Source organism: Nyctereutes procyonoides, unplaced genomic scaffold (assembly GCF_905146905.1).
Source record: "Nyctereutes procyonoides isolate TBG_1078 unplaced genomic scaffold, NYPRO_anot_genome, whole genome shotgun sequence".
In the NCBI taxonomy this organism is placed as follows: Eukaryota; Metazoa; Chordata; class Mammalia; order Carnivora; family Canidae; genus Nyctereutes; species Nyctereutes procyonoides.
Window position 1 is genome coordinate 34,359,858 of NW_026575134.1, and position 13,110 is coordinate 34,372,967.

The 13,110-nt window shown below is 36.8% G+C and overlaps 1 protein-coding gene across 4 annotated transcripts in view; it reads right to left on the reverse strand.

Annotated features, from left to right (window-relative positions):
- Positions 1 to 13,110, reverse strand: part of QSER1 (glutamine and serine rich 1) — a 71,086-nt gene that overhangs the window by 9,292 nt on the left and 48,684 nt on the right. For all 4 annotated transcript variants that reach the window (XM_055300972.1, XM_055300971.1, XM_055300969.1 and 1 more), the window contains 5 exons: positions 12,703 to 13,031; positions 11,464 to 11,580; positions 10,744 to 10,877; positions 8,936 to 9,153; positions 1,371 to 1,508 (listed from right to left, as the gene is read on the reverse strand). In XM_055300972.1, coding sequence (XP_055156947.1) covers positions 1,371 to 1,508; positions 8,936 to 9,153; positions 10,744 to 10,877; positions 11,464 to 11,580; positions 12,703 to 13,031 — 936 coding nt within the window. The remainder of the gene's footprint in view (positions 1 to 1,370; positions 1,509 to 8,935; positions 9,154 to 10,743; positions 10,878 to 11,463; positions 11,581 to 12,702; positions 13,032 to 13,110) is intronic.

Here is a 13,110-nt window from a genome sequence, read left to right on the forward strand (position 1 = left end):
AGGTGGTGCTAAACCGCTGAGCCACGCAGGCGTCCCTGAAAAAACATTTAAAGGCAAAAACGCCGACGTGGGGAATTAACTATTGGGTTTTAACTGTGGTTATTCTACCATTAACTTGTTCTGTAACTCTATGAAACACATTTAATCTCTTTGAACCTTAATTTACAAAATGAATGTTTTAGAGTAGGTAATCTCTAATGTCTCTTCCAGCTCTACATAATTCTAAAATGACTGACTTTATGGGGGTGTCTGAGTGTCTCAGTGGTTGAACCATCTTGCCTTCAGCTCAGGTTGTGACCCCGGGGTCCCGGGATCAAGTCCCTCATCAGAATCCCTGCAGGGAGCCTGATTCTCCCTCTGCCTATGTCTCTGCCTCTCTCTCTCTGTATCTCTCATGAATAAATAAATAAAATCTTTAAAAAAATAAGACTGACTTACAGATTACAGTCTCTGATTATATGGTCAAAAATAGGATGGACCAGAAATTAGACCTTGGATTTGAATCCTTTCTCGGCTACTTGTAAATTGTAGGCTCTTAAGCAAGTCACTTATCTTCTATAAGCCTCAGGGTCTTCATCTACAAAATGGCTATCTGAATTGTTTCGGGATTAAAACAGAATAATGTATATCCAAGTATGTAGAAATAAAATATGTACTATGAGGCACTGCTGTTGAAGTGTATTGTTAGTGATTTTTCTTTACTATCTTTTGTTCATACATGCATACAATTCATTGATAGAAGGGTAATGGAAACTGCTCATTAATCCTTTTATTCCTTTATTTTAAGTGTCCTTGGTGAATGCCATAATAGCTGAGGGATAAACATTAGTGAGCAACACTAAATACATGAATCACCAGTTTATTTCATATATTAATTTCATCTATTTTACTGTAAAAAAAAGTTACTAAAGGAAGAGTATAAAGGAATAATATTAATTTTGTTAATATTAATAACAATACATGAATTATTTTACTATTAGTTGATTAGAAAATAATTATGTAATGTATCTTTTACTAGACACAAATGTATGATTTTAATCTTTATACCATTATTATCTGGTTCATCTTTCCAATTACTAGAAAGCAGAATATACTGACATCTGGACCTTGCATGTAATTTAGTGAAGACTTGTGGGTAGTTACAGAATTTTTCCATGAGTAGAAATCAATAAAAATACATTCAATATAGAGTTGTTCAAGTATAGACAATTCATGAAATGACAGGACTACTTTATAGAATCAAAGCATGAATTTGTGAATTGACAATGTACAGATATCACAAAATTCATATATTAACCATGTAACCAACGAACAAGAATCAAGAAGATCCATAAAGTACTACCAAGAAAGTACTACTTAGTGGACTGTACCATTGCTCTTCTCTAAGGCTTGCATCGTGTCAGGGTCCAAAGCAATGCTAACAAGCAATTCCATGTAGCTCTTAAAGGTTTCCTTCATCGCTCTTGTGTTCAAAAAACGAGTGACAAAGGGAGCTGGAGGATCAAATTCTGGGAAAGTAAAAAGAAAACATAAATATCCTTTCTGGTAACTTTTAAAAACTTTTGTTTATACCAAGAGCCTACAAGCAGATAAATGGTTGTACATAGAATTTCTTCAAATTCAAGTTTTGCCCATTCGGTTTTTAAAAACACCCCAGGTTAGAGATTCTCAAAGCTTTGTACATCACAATCACTAGAGAGCTTTTTAATTTTTTTTTTTAAGATTTTATTTACTCATTCATAGAGACACACACAAAGAGAGAAAGAGAGAGAGAGGCAGAGACACAGGCAGAGGGAGAAGCAGGCTCCATACAGGGAGCCCGACGTGGGACTCGATCCCGGGTCTCCAGGATCACGCCCTGGTGCAGGTGGCGCTAAACCGCTGCGCTACTGGGGCTGCCCTAGAGAGCTTTGTAAAACAAAACAAAACAAAAGAAAGAACCCAGATTGCTGGACTTATTAAAACAGATCTTTTGGTGGATAGGGGGTGGGAACAGTAATAATAAAGCTTAAATATTATATTTCCCAGGTAACTCTGATGCCCAATACCAGCTCAGCATTTGCAAATGTCAGCCCCATAGAACCTGTTTCTTCCCGGCACCACCACAAATATCTGCCACCAGGCTGTGTGACTCAAAAACTGATGATTTCCCTAAATCTAAGAAATCATAAAATATCTAAGTAAATATATAGCTATCTCTTTTTTACTTCTGCACTTAAATTGTGTAAAATTCTGGCCTAGAGCCAAGGCTTATGCAAGATTTTAAAAAAATATAAAACATCCCATAAACAGAAAATTTCACTCAAATTCAATGGCAAAAACAAGATTAGAAAAGTCTCAATTTTTACTTTTTTTCATTCAAATACATAAGTTGTCAAAAAAAAAAAAAAAAAAAAAGGAAGAAAGAACCACAGGTCCAAAATGGTATCACTAAGGCTAAGGCCCTAACTCAGTAAGATTTTTTTTTTTAATAAGTAAGTCAAGATTTAAATACCTAACCTAACTATAGTTCTAAGCCCCCAGAAATGTAACCTTTAACCAGTCAACATGGGAATTTCCTGGTCAGCACTAGGAAATTTATTGATAGACCCATTTCATTCCATCTTAGGAGGGTGACCTTGCTTAAAACAACGGAATACTTTGCTAATAATTTAATTTTTTCCACTCTCTCTCAACCTTTAAAAACCTTTTCTTCTCTGTAGCCCTTTGGAATTCCCCTCCACCTGCTAGATGGGATGCGACTGATCCATGAATCAAATAATAAAGCCAATTACGTCTTTAAAAATTTGCTTGGTTGCATTTTTTTTATTAACAAACTATTATCATAATCTTTATTTTTTAAAAAAAAAGACTTATTTATTTATTTATTCATGAGAGACACACAGAGAGACACAGAGACACAGGCAGAGGGAGAAGCAGGCTCCACAGAGGGAGCCCGATGTGGGACTCGATCCCAGGACTCCAGGATTACGCCCTGGGCCAAAGGCAGGCGCCAAACTGTGGAGCCACCCAGGCTGTCCCCTATCATAGTCTTTAATCGCAGTTCTTAAAGTATGGTCCAAGGATCTTTTGGGGTTTCCCTAAAATCCTTTTACTGATTTCAAAATTATTTTCATAAAAGTATTAAATGTTATGTATCATTTTTACTCTGTTCACCTTTATAAAAATGATGGGTAAAATTGCTGGTACCTTAGCGTCAATCAAGGCCATGAAACCAAATCATACTAGTAGTCATATACTTTGCCATCTCACTGCCACATATTTTAAAGGGGAAAAAAAGCCAGTTTCACTTAAGGATAGTCCTTGGGACACCTGGCTGGCTCATTTGGTGGAACAGGCAACTTTTGAGGTTGAGGCTTTGAGTTTGAGCTCCATGTCGGGTAGTGGTTACTTAAAAAAATCAAAAATAAAAACAAAAAAGAATTGTTTGATAAAGCAGTAAAAATTGTTAACTACTAAATCTTTACTACTGAGTAAATGTCTTAATATTCTGTGTGATGAGAGATATACATAAAGCACTTCTATTATGAAGGTATGATGGTTATCTCTAAAAAGAACATCCATGCAATTTTTTGAATTACAAGATGAACTAGCTACTTTTCTCCCCATGGGACATCATTTTCATTTAAAAGTATGATTGACACACACACTATGCCTATGCAGACTTGGTATTCTTAAAAAAATTAATGAAGTAAACCTGTCATTCATAAAAACAACTGACAGCATTTGGTGCCAATGATAAATTTGAGGTTTCAAATGAAAATTAGAATTCAGAAAAACATGTATCAACCACGATAAGCCTGACAACATCCCAAAACTTAAGGAGTTCACTGATGAAATCGGTGGTAGCATTAATAAGTGTTATTTTTTGATACTGTAAAAATGTATGACCTAAATATAAGAGCTAAAATCATGAAACTTGGGCAGCCTGGGTGGCTCAGCAGTTTAGTGCTGCCTTCAGCCCAGGGCCTGAACCTGGAGACGGGGGATCGAGTCCTGCATCGGGCTCCCTGGATGGAGCCTGCTTCTCCCTCTGCCTATGTCTCCGCCTCTCTCTCTCTGTGTCTCTCATGAATAAATAAAATCTTAAAAAATAAAATAAAATCATGAAACTCTTAGAAGAAAATATAGGGGTAAATCTTCATGACCCTGTATTTAGCAATGAATTCTAAATATAACACCAAAAGTCTAAGTGATAGGGCAGCCCTGGGGGCATAGTGGTTTAGAGCCGCCTGCAGCCCGGGATGTGATCCTAGAGACCCGGGATTGAGTTCCATGTCAGGCTCCCTGCATGGAGCCTGCCTCTCCCTCTGCCTATGACTTTGCCTCTCTCTCTCTCTGAAAAAATAAAATCTTAAAAAAAAAAATCTAAGCAATAGAAGAAAAAAATAGATAAATTTGGCTTCATTAGAATTTCAAATTTTTGGGACGCCTGGATGGCTCAATGGTTGAGTGTCTGCCTTCGGCTCAGGGCATGATCCCAGGGTCTGGGCTTGAGTCACACATTGGGCTCCTTGCAATGAGCCTGCTTATCCCTCTGCCTACATCTCTGCCTCTCTCTGTGTGTCTCTCATGAATAAATAAAATACTAAAAAAAGAATTTCAACTTTTTGTGCCATCAATGGACATTATCAAAAGTGAAATATCAACCTACAGAACAGAATAAAATATTTCCAAATCATGTATCTGATAAGGGTTTAAAATCTAGTTTATACAAATAACTCCCAAGAACAAAAGGAAAAATGATCCAATTAAAAAATGGGCAAAAGATTTGAATGGACATTTCTCCAAAGAAGATAAGGAAATGGCCAATAAGCACTTGAAAAGATGTTCAACATCATTATTTGTTAGGAAAATACAAATCAAAACTTCAATGAGATACCACTTTATACCCATTAGGATGGCTACAATAAAGAACAACACACCAAAACCACAAAATAACAAGTGTTGGTGAGGATGTGAAGAAATTGGAACCCCATGCATTGCTGATGGGAATGTAAAATGGTGCAACCACTGTAGAAAATAGTTTGGTAGAGCCTCAAAAAGCTAAACATATAATTATCATGATTTGGCAATTCTACTCCTAGGTATATACCCAAAGAACTGAAAAAAGGATGCAGGCAGATATTTGTATGCCAATGTTCACTGATGTTCATTGCAGCATTATTTACAATAGCCAAAAGGTGGAATCAATTCGTGTCCATCAATAGATGAAAAGATAAAGTGAACATGCAATGGATATACTTATAATGGAATAGCATTCAGCGATAAAAAGCAATAAATGTGAAAACATGCTGTAACATGAATGAACCTTGAAAACATCATGTTAAGTGAAATAAGACAGGCACATTTATATGAGATATTTAGAGTAGGCAAAATCATGGAAACAGTAGCGTTGAGATTACAAGCAACGAAAGAGAATGGGGAATTATTGCTTAATGGTTACAAAGTTTCTGTTTGGTATGATGCAAATGTTTTGCAAATCAATAGTTGTGATAGTTGCACAACAGTGTGAATATAATTCTTTAATACTGAATTCTAACTCAAAAATTGTTGTAACAGCAAATTTTATGTTCTATGTATTTTACCACAATTGCTTTAAATGTGGAAAAAAGCGAAATCAAATATGTACATGAATGAACTAACAGATTATTTTCACATGACTAATGGATAATGTTATAAAATCATTCATGAATTAAAGACACATTCAAGGGATAAAACCAATAGATTTTAACGTAACAAGCATGAAAAGATGAAGAAACTACCACTTGTCAAGTTTATAAAATAAAAAACTTACTGAGTATCAAATAAAAATATCCATATTTGCTTGAAAATTAAAATATTCTTCCCTTTCCCAACTACAAATCTATCTAAGGCTGAGTTTTCTTCTTTCTTTAAAAACAAAACAAAACAAAAAACAAACCACTTTATTTATTTGAGAGAGAGAATGAGAAAGCATGGGAGCAGGGAGGGGACACAGAGAAAGAAGCAGACCCCCCACTGCGCAGGGAGCCTGCCACGGGGCTGGATCCCAGAACCCCCAGGGATCAGACACTTAACTGACTGAGCCACCCAGGCGCCCCAAGGCTGGGTTTCCTTTTATATTTTAGCCGAAATAATACATGTAGAAGCAAATATGAAAATGCTACTCTTCTAACTACTGTGAATTTAGGAAAATACAATTATTGTTTAAGAAATACTAACATGGAAAAAAAAAAAAAAAGAAATACTAACATGGGGATCCCTGGGTGGCGCAGCGGTTTGGCGCCTGCCTTTGGCCCAGGGCGTGATCCTGGAGACCCAGGATCGAGTCCCACGTCGGGCTCCCGGTGCATGGAGCCTGCTTCTCCCTCTGCCTATGTCTCTGCCTCTCTCTCTCTCTCTCTCTCTCTCTGACTATCATAAATAAACAAAAAATTAAAAAAATAAAAAAATAAAAAAAAGAAATACTAACATGTAATGGGTTTATTTTCAATAAATATTTTTAAAAATTTATTTTAATTGATATTCGGTAAATATCAATAGGTAAAGCCCACAAAAACACAAGTGTTTTGGAATTCTCAATAAATCTGAAGATTATAAAAAAGTCTCTTAAAACAAAATAGTTTTGAAAACCACCAGCCTATAAATCTATGTTTATTAATATTTGACTTTTTAAAAACTAAAAATGCTTACCTACTAGTGACACCTAGTGGCAACTCAAAATACCAATAAAGAAAAATTTTATCTTGAATGTCCTTTGAAGAAGCGGTATAAATTGTGTGCAAATTCAGAATCCAAACTACTCCATTCTAAGCAGTAGGCAGGAATGCTAACTGCAGAGATTACTTATATTGCCTTCCACACATACTCAAAGCACTGATTTCTCGATAAATTCTGATTTGCATACTTTCTAAGTAGCTTTTAAAAACAGGGCAGCCCCGGTGGCTCAGAGGTTTAGCGCTGCCTTCGGCTTGGGGTGTCATCCTGGAGACCTGGTATTGGGTCCCATGTCAAGCTCCCTGCATGGAGCCTGCTTCTCCCTCTGCCTGTGTCTCTGCCTGTGTCTGTCATGAATAAATAAATAAAATCTTAAAAAATAAAAAAATTTATTTATTTATAAAGATTTTATTTATTTATTCATGAGAGACACTGTGGAGCTCAATCCTAGGACCCTGAAATCATAACCTGAGCGCAAGGCAGACACTTAACTACCTGAGCCACCCAGGTGCCCCCAGGCTTTTAGCTTTAACTTGGCACACATGGCCGTCCATCATCCTTTCATCTTTTTTGGTCTTCCTTTAACTCTATGCTCTAGAAGTCGAGTCACCAAACCTTTTCTGAAAAGGGCCAGGTGGCATATATTCAAGGCTTTAATGGTCATATGCTCTCTGTCGCAACGACTCAAAAATCTGCCACTGTGGTAGAACAGCAACTATTTGAAAATATGTAAATGAATCCATGTTCCAGTTAAAACCTTATTTATAAGAATAGGCTGCCACTGCTGATCAGGTTTGGCTCATTGGCCGCAGTTTGCAAACCTTTGCCCTAGACTGAACTGTTTGATGTTTCTTGCATGTATTACACAACAACGCCTGATGTCTAATGGATTGTATGTGGGTGTATTATGTTTCACAACTATCTCAGGTTTAGTTTCTAATAAAGTAAATACGTCTATACCTACATCTACATCTATATCTACATCCAGCCTACAAAAATGCTCTTTGGTGTCTTCAACACTTTTAAGAGTAATAAAAAAGTGTTCTGAGGTCAGAAAGTTTGATAACTGCTGGTATATTTCAACCTTTTCATTTTATAAGAGGAAACAGGGGCACCTGGGAGGCTCAGTGGTGGAGCGTCTGCCTTGGCTCATGTCATGATCCCAGGGTTCAGGGATCGAGTCCCATATCAGGCTTCCCCGCAGGGAGCCTGCTTTTATCTCTGCCTTTCTCTTTCTCACAAATAAATAAATAAAATCTTAAAAAAAAAAAAAAAAAAGAAAACCAAGGCACAGAGAAGTGTTCCTAGTGTGCCTACATAGTCAAGGACAGCTGGTTGGCTAATGGCAGATACACAGCAGTATGTGATATATTATAATTAATAAGCATATTCCATATACACAGAAGTATACAGTATATTATTATTAACTAGTTTCAGAGTTGCTGCTTCCTAGGTTCATTTTACTCTTTTCTTCTAGCATAAACATGGACTTGGAAGTTTAGAACAACAGGATTCTTTCTTTTTTTAAAATGGTATATATTTATTCATGAGAGACAGAGAGAGAGAGAGACAGGGACATAGGCAGAGGGATAAGCAGGCTCCATGCAGGGAACTCAATCCTGGGACTCCAAGGGCTTAACCGCTGAGCCACTCAGGTGTCCCCAATAGGATTCTTACTATAAGTCATCTGATCTAATCCCCCATCCTACCCAAAGAGAAGAGCTAACTGGCATTACTATGATTAGAACTCCCAACTGTCGGGGATCCCTGGGTGGCTCAGCGGTTTGGCGCCTGCCTTTGGCCCAGGGCGCTGTCCTGGAGTCCCAGGATTGAGTCCCGCGTTGGGCTCCCGGCATGGAGCCTGCTTCTCCCTCATCCTGTGTTGTCTCTGCCTCTCTCTCTCTATGTCTATCATAAATAAATAAATAAATCTTTAAGGAAAAAAAAAAAGAACTCCCAACTGTCTTCTTTGAGTTCATTGCTTTTTCTGTTTTACAATAAGACTGTATGTGTGGGCAAATTGTGCTTTCTATTAGTGGTCAGGGAATGTGACTTTGTGTTTGTTATGTATGTATTTATTTTTTGAATTTATTTTTATAAAAGCCTAGGCAGAACTTAATTAGATTGGTAAATCCCCTGAAAAATAAAACAATTTTGAATTGTGAGCATCGTTGCTTCTCTCTGTTCATGTAGATAATCCAAAGTTATCAGGGAAGTCATTTCATGGAGAACTTACCCTCATCATCACTACTACTAGAATGGATCTCAGGAGAGGAGTCAGATTGGGAGGATGAAAACTCTTCTTTCCATTTCTTCCGTTTCTTTGGTGGTGGCTCAGCCTTTACTTTCAGCTGTTTAACTTTGGGTTTCGCGGAAGGGGCTTTTGTTGTTGTAGTTTTTGGTGCTGGAGGATCAGAAGTTTTACTGCTACTACTTGGCTTAACCTGAACAGTTCTGCAATGTTACAAACAACCTCATTAACACACTGAAATCTTGTCAAATTAAAATTAGACCAAAAACGAGTACCAGTAGTGAAGAAAAGTGTATTTAATTACATCACCAATGCCTCAAAAATAAAGTCCAAGTCTTATATATCTTCAATGATGAGTCCTCTCCCAAATACTCTTCATATACACTCTAACCACTGACATTCAATATTCAGTTATTAAAGGACTATTAATCTAATCTCTATTTCTCTCTTCTCACTCCTTCTCCCCGTTTATGAACTCATTTTCCTGCAGATGAGGCTGTACAACCAGTGATCAAAGGCTTTGGGAAATAATGCATAATATATTCTTGAGAGCCACATCTAGCTCTGAGCATCTGAAACCCTCATAGGCTCTGGTGGAACCAGGTTCTGATGTGGAGACCAAACTGTCTGTCCTAGAGCCCCTCAAGATTTGCTGTGTTAGTTCTGGAGATATGAGTGGATAAGATCTCCTCATAAGAAAAAAAGGTGCACTGCTTCTGGTAAGTTGGAATCTTAACCAAACTAGACCTTGCTAGCACTAGACTGAATATCTAGGGTCATACCTCTTTCCCCATACAGATCACAGGATTGTGGCTAGGTCAGTTGTCTTCCAGGTTTGTGTTCCAGACAATCCAGAATTACATTAATTAATATGATAATTCTATTGTACACCTGCTTAGTAATAGAGGTCTTACAATTTTTTCTCAAAATTTATTTCATTTAAAAATTTGATGTTTTGGGATCCCTGGGTGGCTCAGCGGTTTGGTGCCTGCCTTTGGCCCAGGGCGCGATCCTGGAGTCCCAGGATTGAGTGCCACATCGGGCTCCCGGCATGAAGCCTGCTTCTCCCTCTGCCTATGTTTCTGCCTCTCTCTCTCTCTCTCTCTCTCTCTCTCTCTCTCTCTCTCTGTGTGTCTATCATAAATAAATAAACTCATCCATCCCTCCCCCCTCCACTATATTAGGGTGACACCAAAAGGACTCTGGGAAAGAAAAGAGTATCCATCCCACCACAGATAGTCATGGGCTGTAATTTATAGCTCCTATCTCATTACTTCAAAAGGAATCACTTATTAAAGGCATGAATTTTCAGACTTATATATATGAAAAATAATCAGGCTCTTCAATTGATCTCATTTTTTTTTTAAGATTCAATTTATTTATTCATGAGAGACACACACACACACACACACACAGAGAGAGAGAGAGAGAGAGAGAGAGAGAGAGAGAGAGGCAGAGACACATGCAGAGGGAGAAGCAGGCTCCATGCAGGGAGGCCAACATGGGACTCGATCCTGGGTCTCCAGGATCACGCCCTGGGCTGAAGGTGGCGCTATACTGCTGAGCCACCCGGGCTGCCCTGATCTCATTCTTTATACAAAACATTGCCTGTGTACCTGGCTGGTTCAGAAGGAGGAATGTATGACTCCTGATCTGGGGTCATGGGTTTGACCCTCACATTGGGTATAGGGATTACTAAAAAAAAAAAATAAACTTAAAAAAAAAAATCACATTGCCAAAAACAAGTCTTCCAATAAATGCTATTTAAATGTATTACACACAAAAGTAAATACCTGATAGTTTGTGAAGGCTTACTTCTCGGCTTTTTGGAACACACTCTGACATATTCCTTTTTGTTTGTGTTTTCAATGAACTTTACATATATCTTTTTGTATTTACTCTTTGCATCTCCAAAATACCCAAGGTACTAAGGAAGGAAACACTCTGAATTATATACTTATACATTCTATACATAAAATATTTGTTGGCTTGACTATTACACATTGCATCCTTTAGGTTTTTCAAATGCAACTCTAGCCAGGCTACTTTTTACTCTCAAAATAAAAATGACCTCAGGCTTCTTCTGAACTGCAAGCCCACACATAGAAGCAATCTTATTCAGCTAATCACCAAATGCTTACTTACTCAATGCTATTGAGTAACTATATAAGTACAAAAGAATCATTTCTATAAGTTTTTTGGTAAATCAAAATGTTTGACAGAATGATCAATACAATATAACCTCTAAGCCCATATGAACTTTTCATAGGCTAATAACAATTCTTTAAAAAAAAAAAAGCTAGTAGAAAGTGTCTTAATTTTAAGAAGCTGGTATTTATATACTGATTGTAACAAAATCAGACGAGTATCATATATCAAATATTATGCTATTTTATATTAGAAACATAAATTACATGTAAATGATTCTGTATTTTCCCCAGGATCATTATTTTGAAGAAAAAAAGAAAGAAAGATAAAGAAAGGAAGACTAATGTAAAGAAGATTTTACTTACACTATTGGTAGCAGCAAATTCTCTTTGTCCATCTCGAATTTCAGGAACAAACTTCTGTAATAAAGCTTTTTGTACTTTCCAAATAGCCGGGGGTTCTTTTCCTGTTTTTAAAGCCTCCTGTAATATATAGAATTAATTACATTTATAAAAAACTGACAACAAATTCTGGATTTATAGAATCATAGAGCTGAAAGGAAAATTAAAGACTTATCTGGCTAAACTTTTGTTTTTTACCTAGCTGAACTTTTGCAACAATTCTTATAAGCTGGCTATTAAGTCTCTGCTAAAATTCTTCCAGAAATAGGGAGGACACCAATATGCATGGTAGCTCATTATCCTTTTGTGTAACTATTGTGAAGTTTCCTCTAATGATATTGTCATACATTATTGATATAATTTTACAAGGGCACTTATGTATTCAAAAAGATCAGAAGCAAATACGCTAAAATATTAATAGTCGTAATTATGAACGGAAGGTTGGGCAGCCCTGGTGGCCCAGCGGTTTAGCACCGCCTTCAGCCTAGGGCATGATCCTGGAGATTTGGGATCAAGTCCGCATTGGGCTCCCTGCATGGAGTCTGCTTCTCCCTCTGCCTGTGTTTCTGCATCTCTCTCTCGCTGTGCCTCTCATGAATAAATAAAATAAAATCTTAAAAAAAAATTATGAATGGAAGGCATAGAGGTAATTTGAGGTTACGTACTTTCAATGCCATTTCTCTCTGCCCCAGTTACAAAAATCAAAAGCAAGGAAACAAATCCGCCCCCCAAACCTATTTTTTTAAACAGCTAAAATTTCTTAGTATGAAATTTGACATTCTACCTATAGTTCCACAACCTGCAATTATGAAAATAAGTCAATTTTATGTTTACATCATATTCTTGTTTTCTTTAAACATTTAAATTTAAAAATCATTTTTAAATTTAATTTAGTTGGGAGCCTTGAAAAAAATTAAGATTTTAAAACTACTCAATTACTAGTACCTAAATGCAGCATATTGACTAGTCAGAAACATGTAAATCTCAGATATAAGTCAAAACTATTTTAAGCTGTTTTCTTTTTCAAAAAATCTGATATCTGCTAGTTTGATTTTATTATTTAACAATTATGACTTATAATAATCATCAAAATATACTTTTTGCAATTCAAGTTAGATTATACTATTAAAGTCATTATGAAGGCTTATTATAGGGCATGCCCACTCAACTATGACCTTTAAAACTTGTGAACATTCAAATCACCTTAAAAGTCTCTATGTCTTCTATCTTTACCACAAATTCATCACGCTCTCTGTATTGGCCTTCTCCTCCACTTTCTGTGTTTTCCTCATCTGTAAAACCTTCTATGGCAACAGTGTCCTGTCCTTTTGCAAACTGGTCTGAAGGAAGACCATCAAGTTCACAAGGTTTTGAGGGTTCTGTAGGATTTACATTTTCCAGGATATTTACTGCAGATGAAGTAGAGTAGGGGGGTTCTTGTTTAACTGCACCCACAGTGGTAGAGGAAGTAGTAACAGTACCAGTAGTATTGGCAGTTGGGCTAGTAGTTGTCATCCGTAGGGCTTCTGAAACTATATCAAGCAAATGCAAATCAGTAATACAAATAAACATTTGTTCTGAGTAAAGTCTGAACAGTTTAAAAAGAAAGAC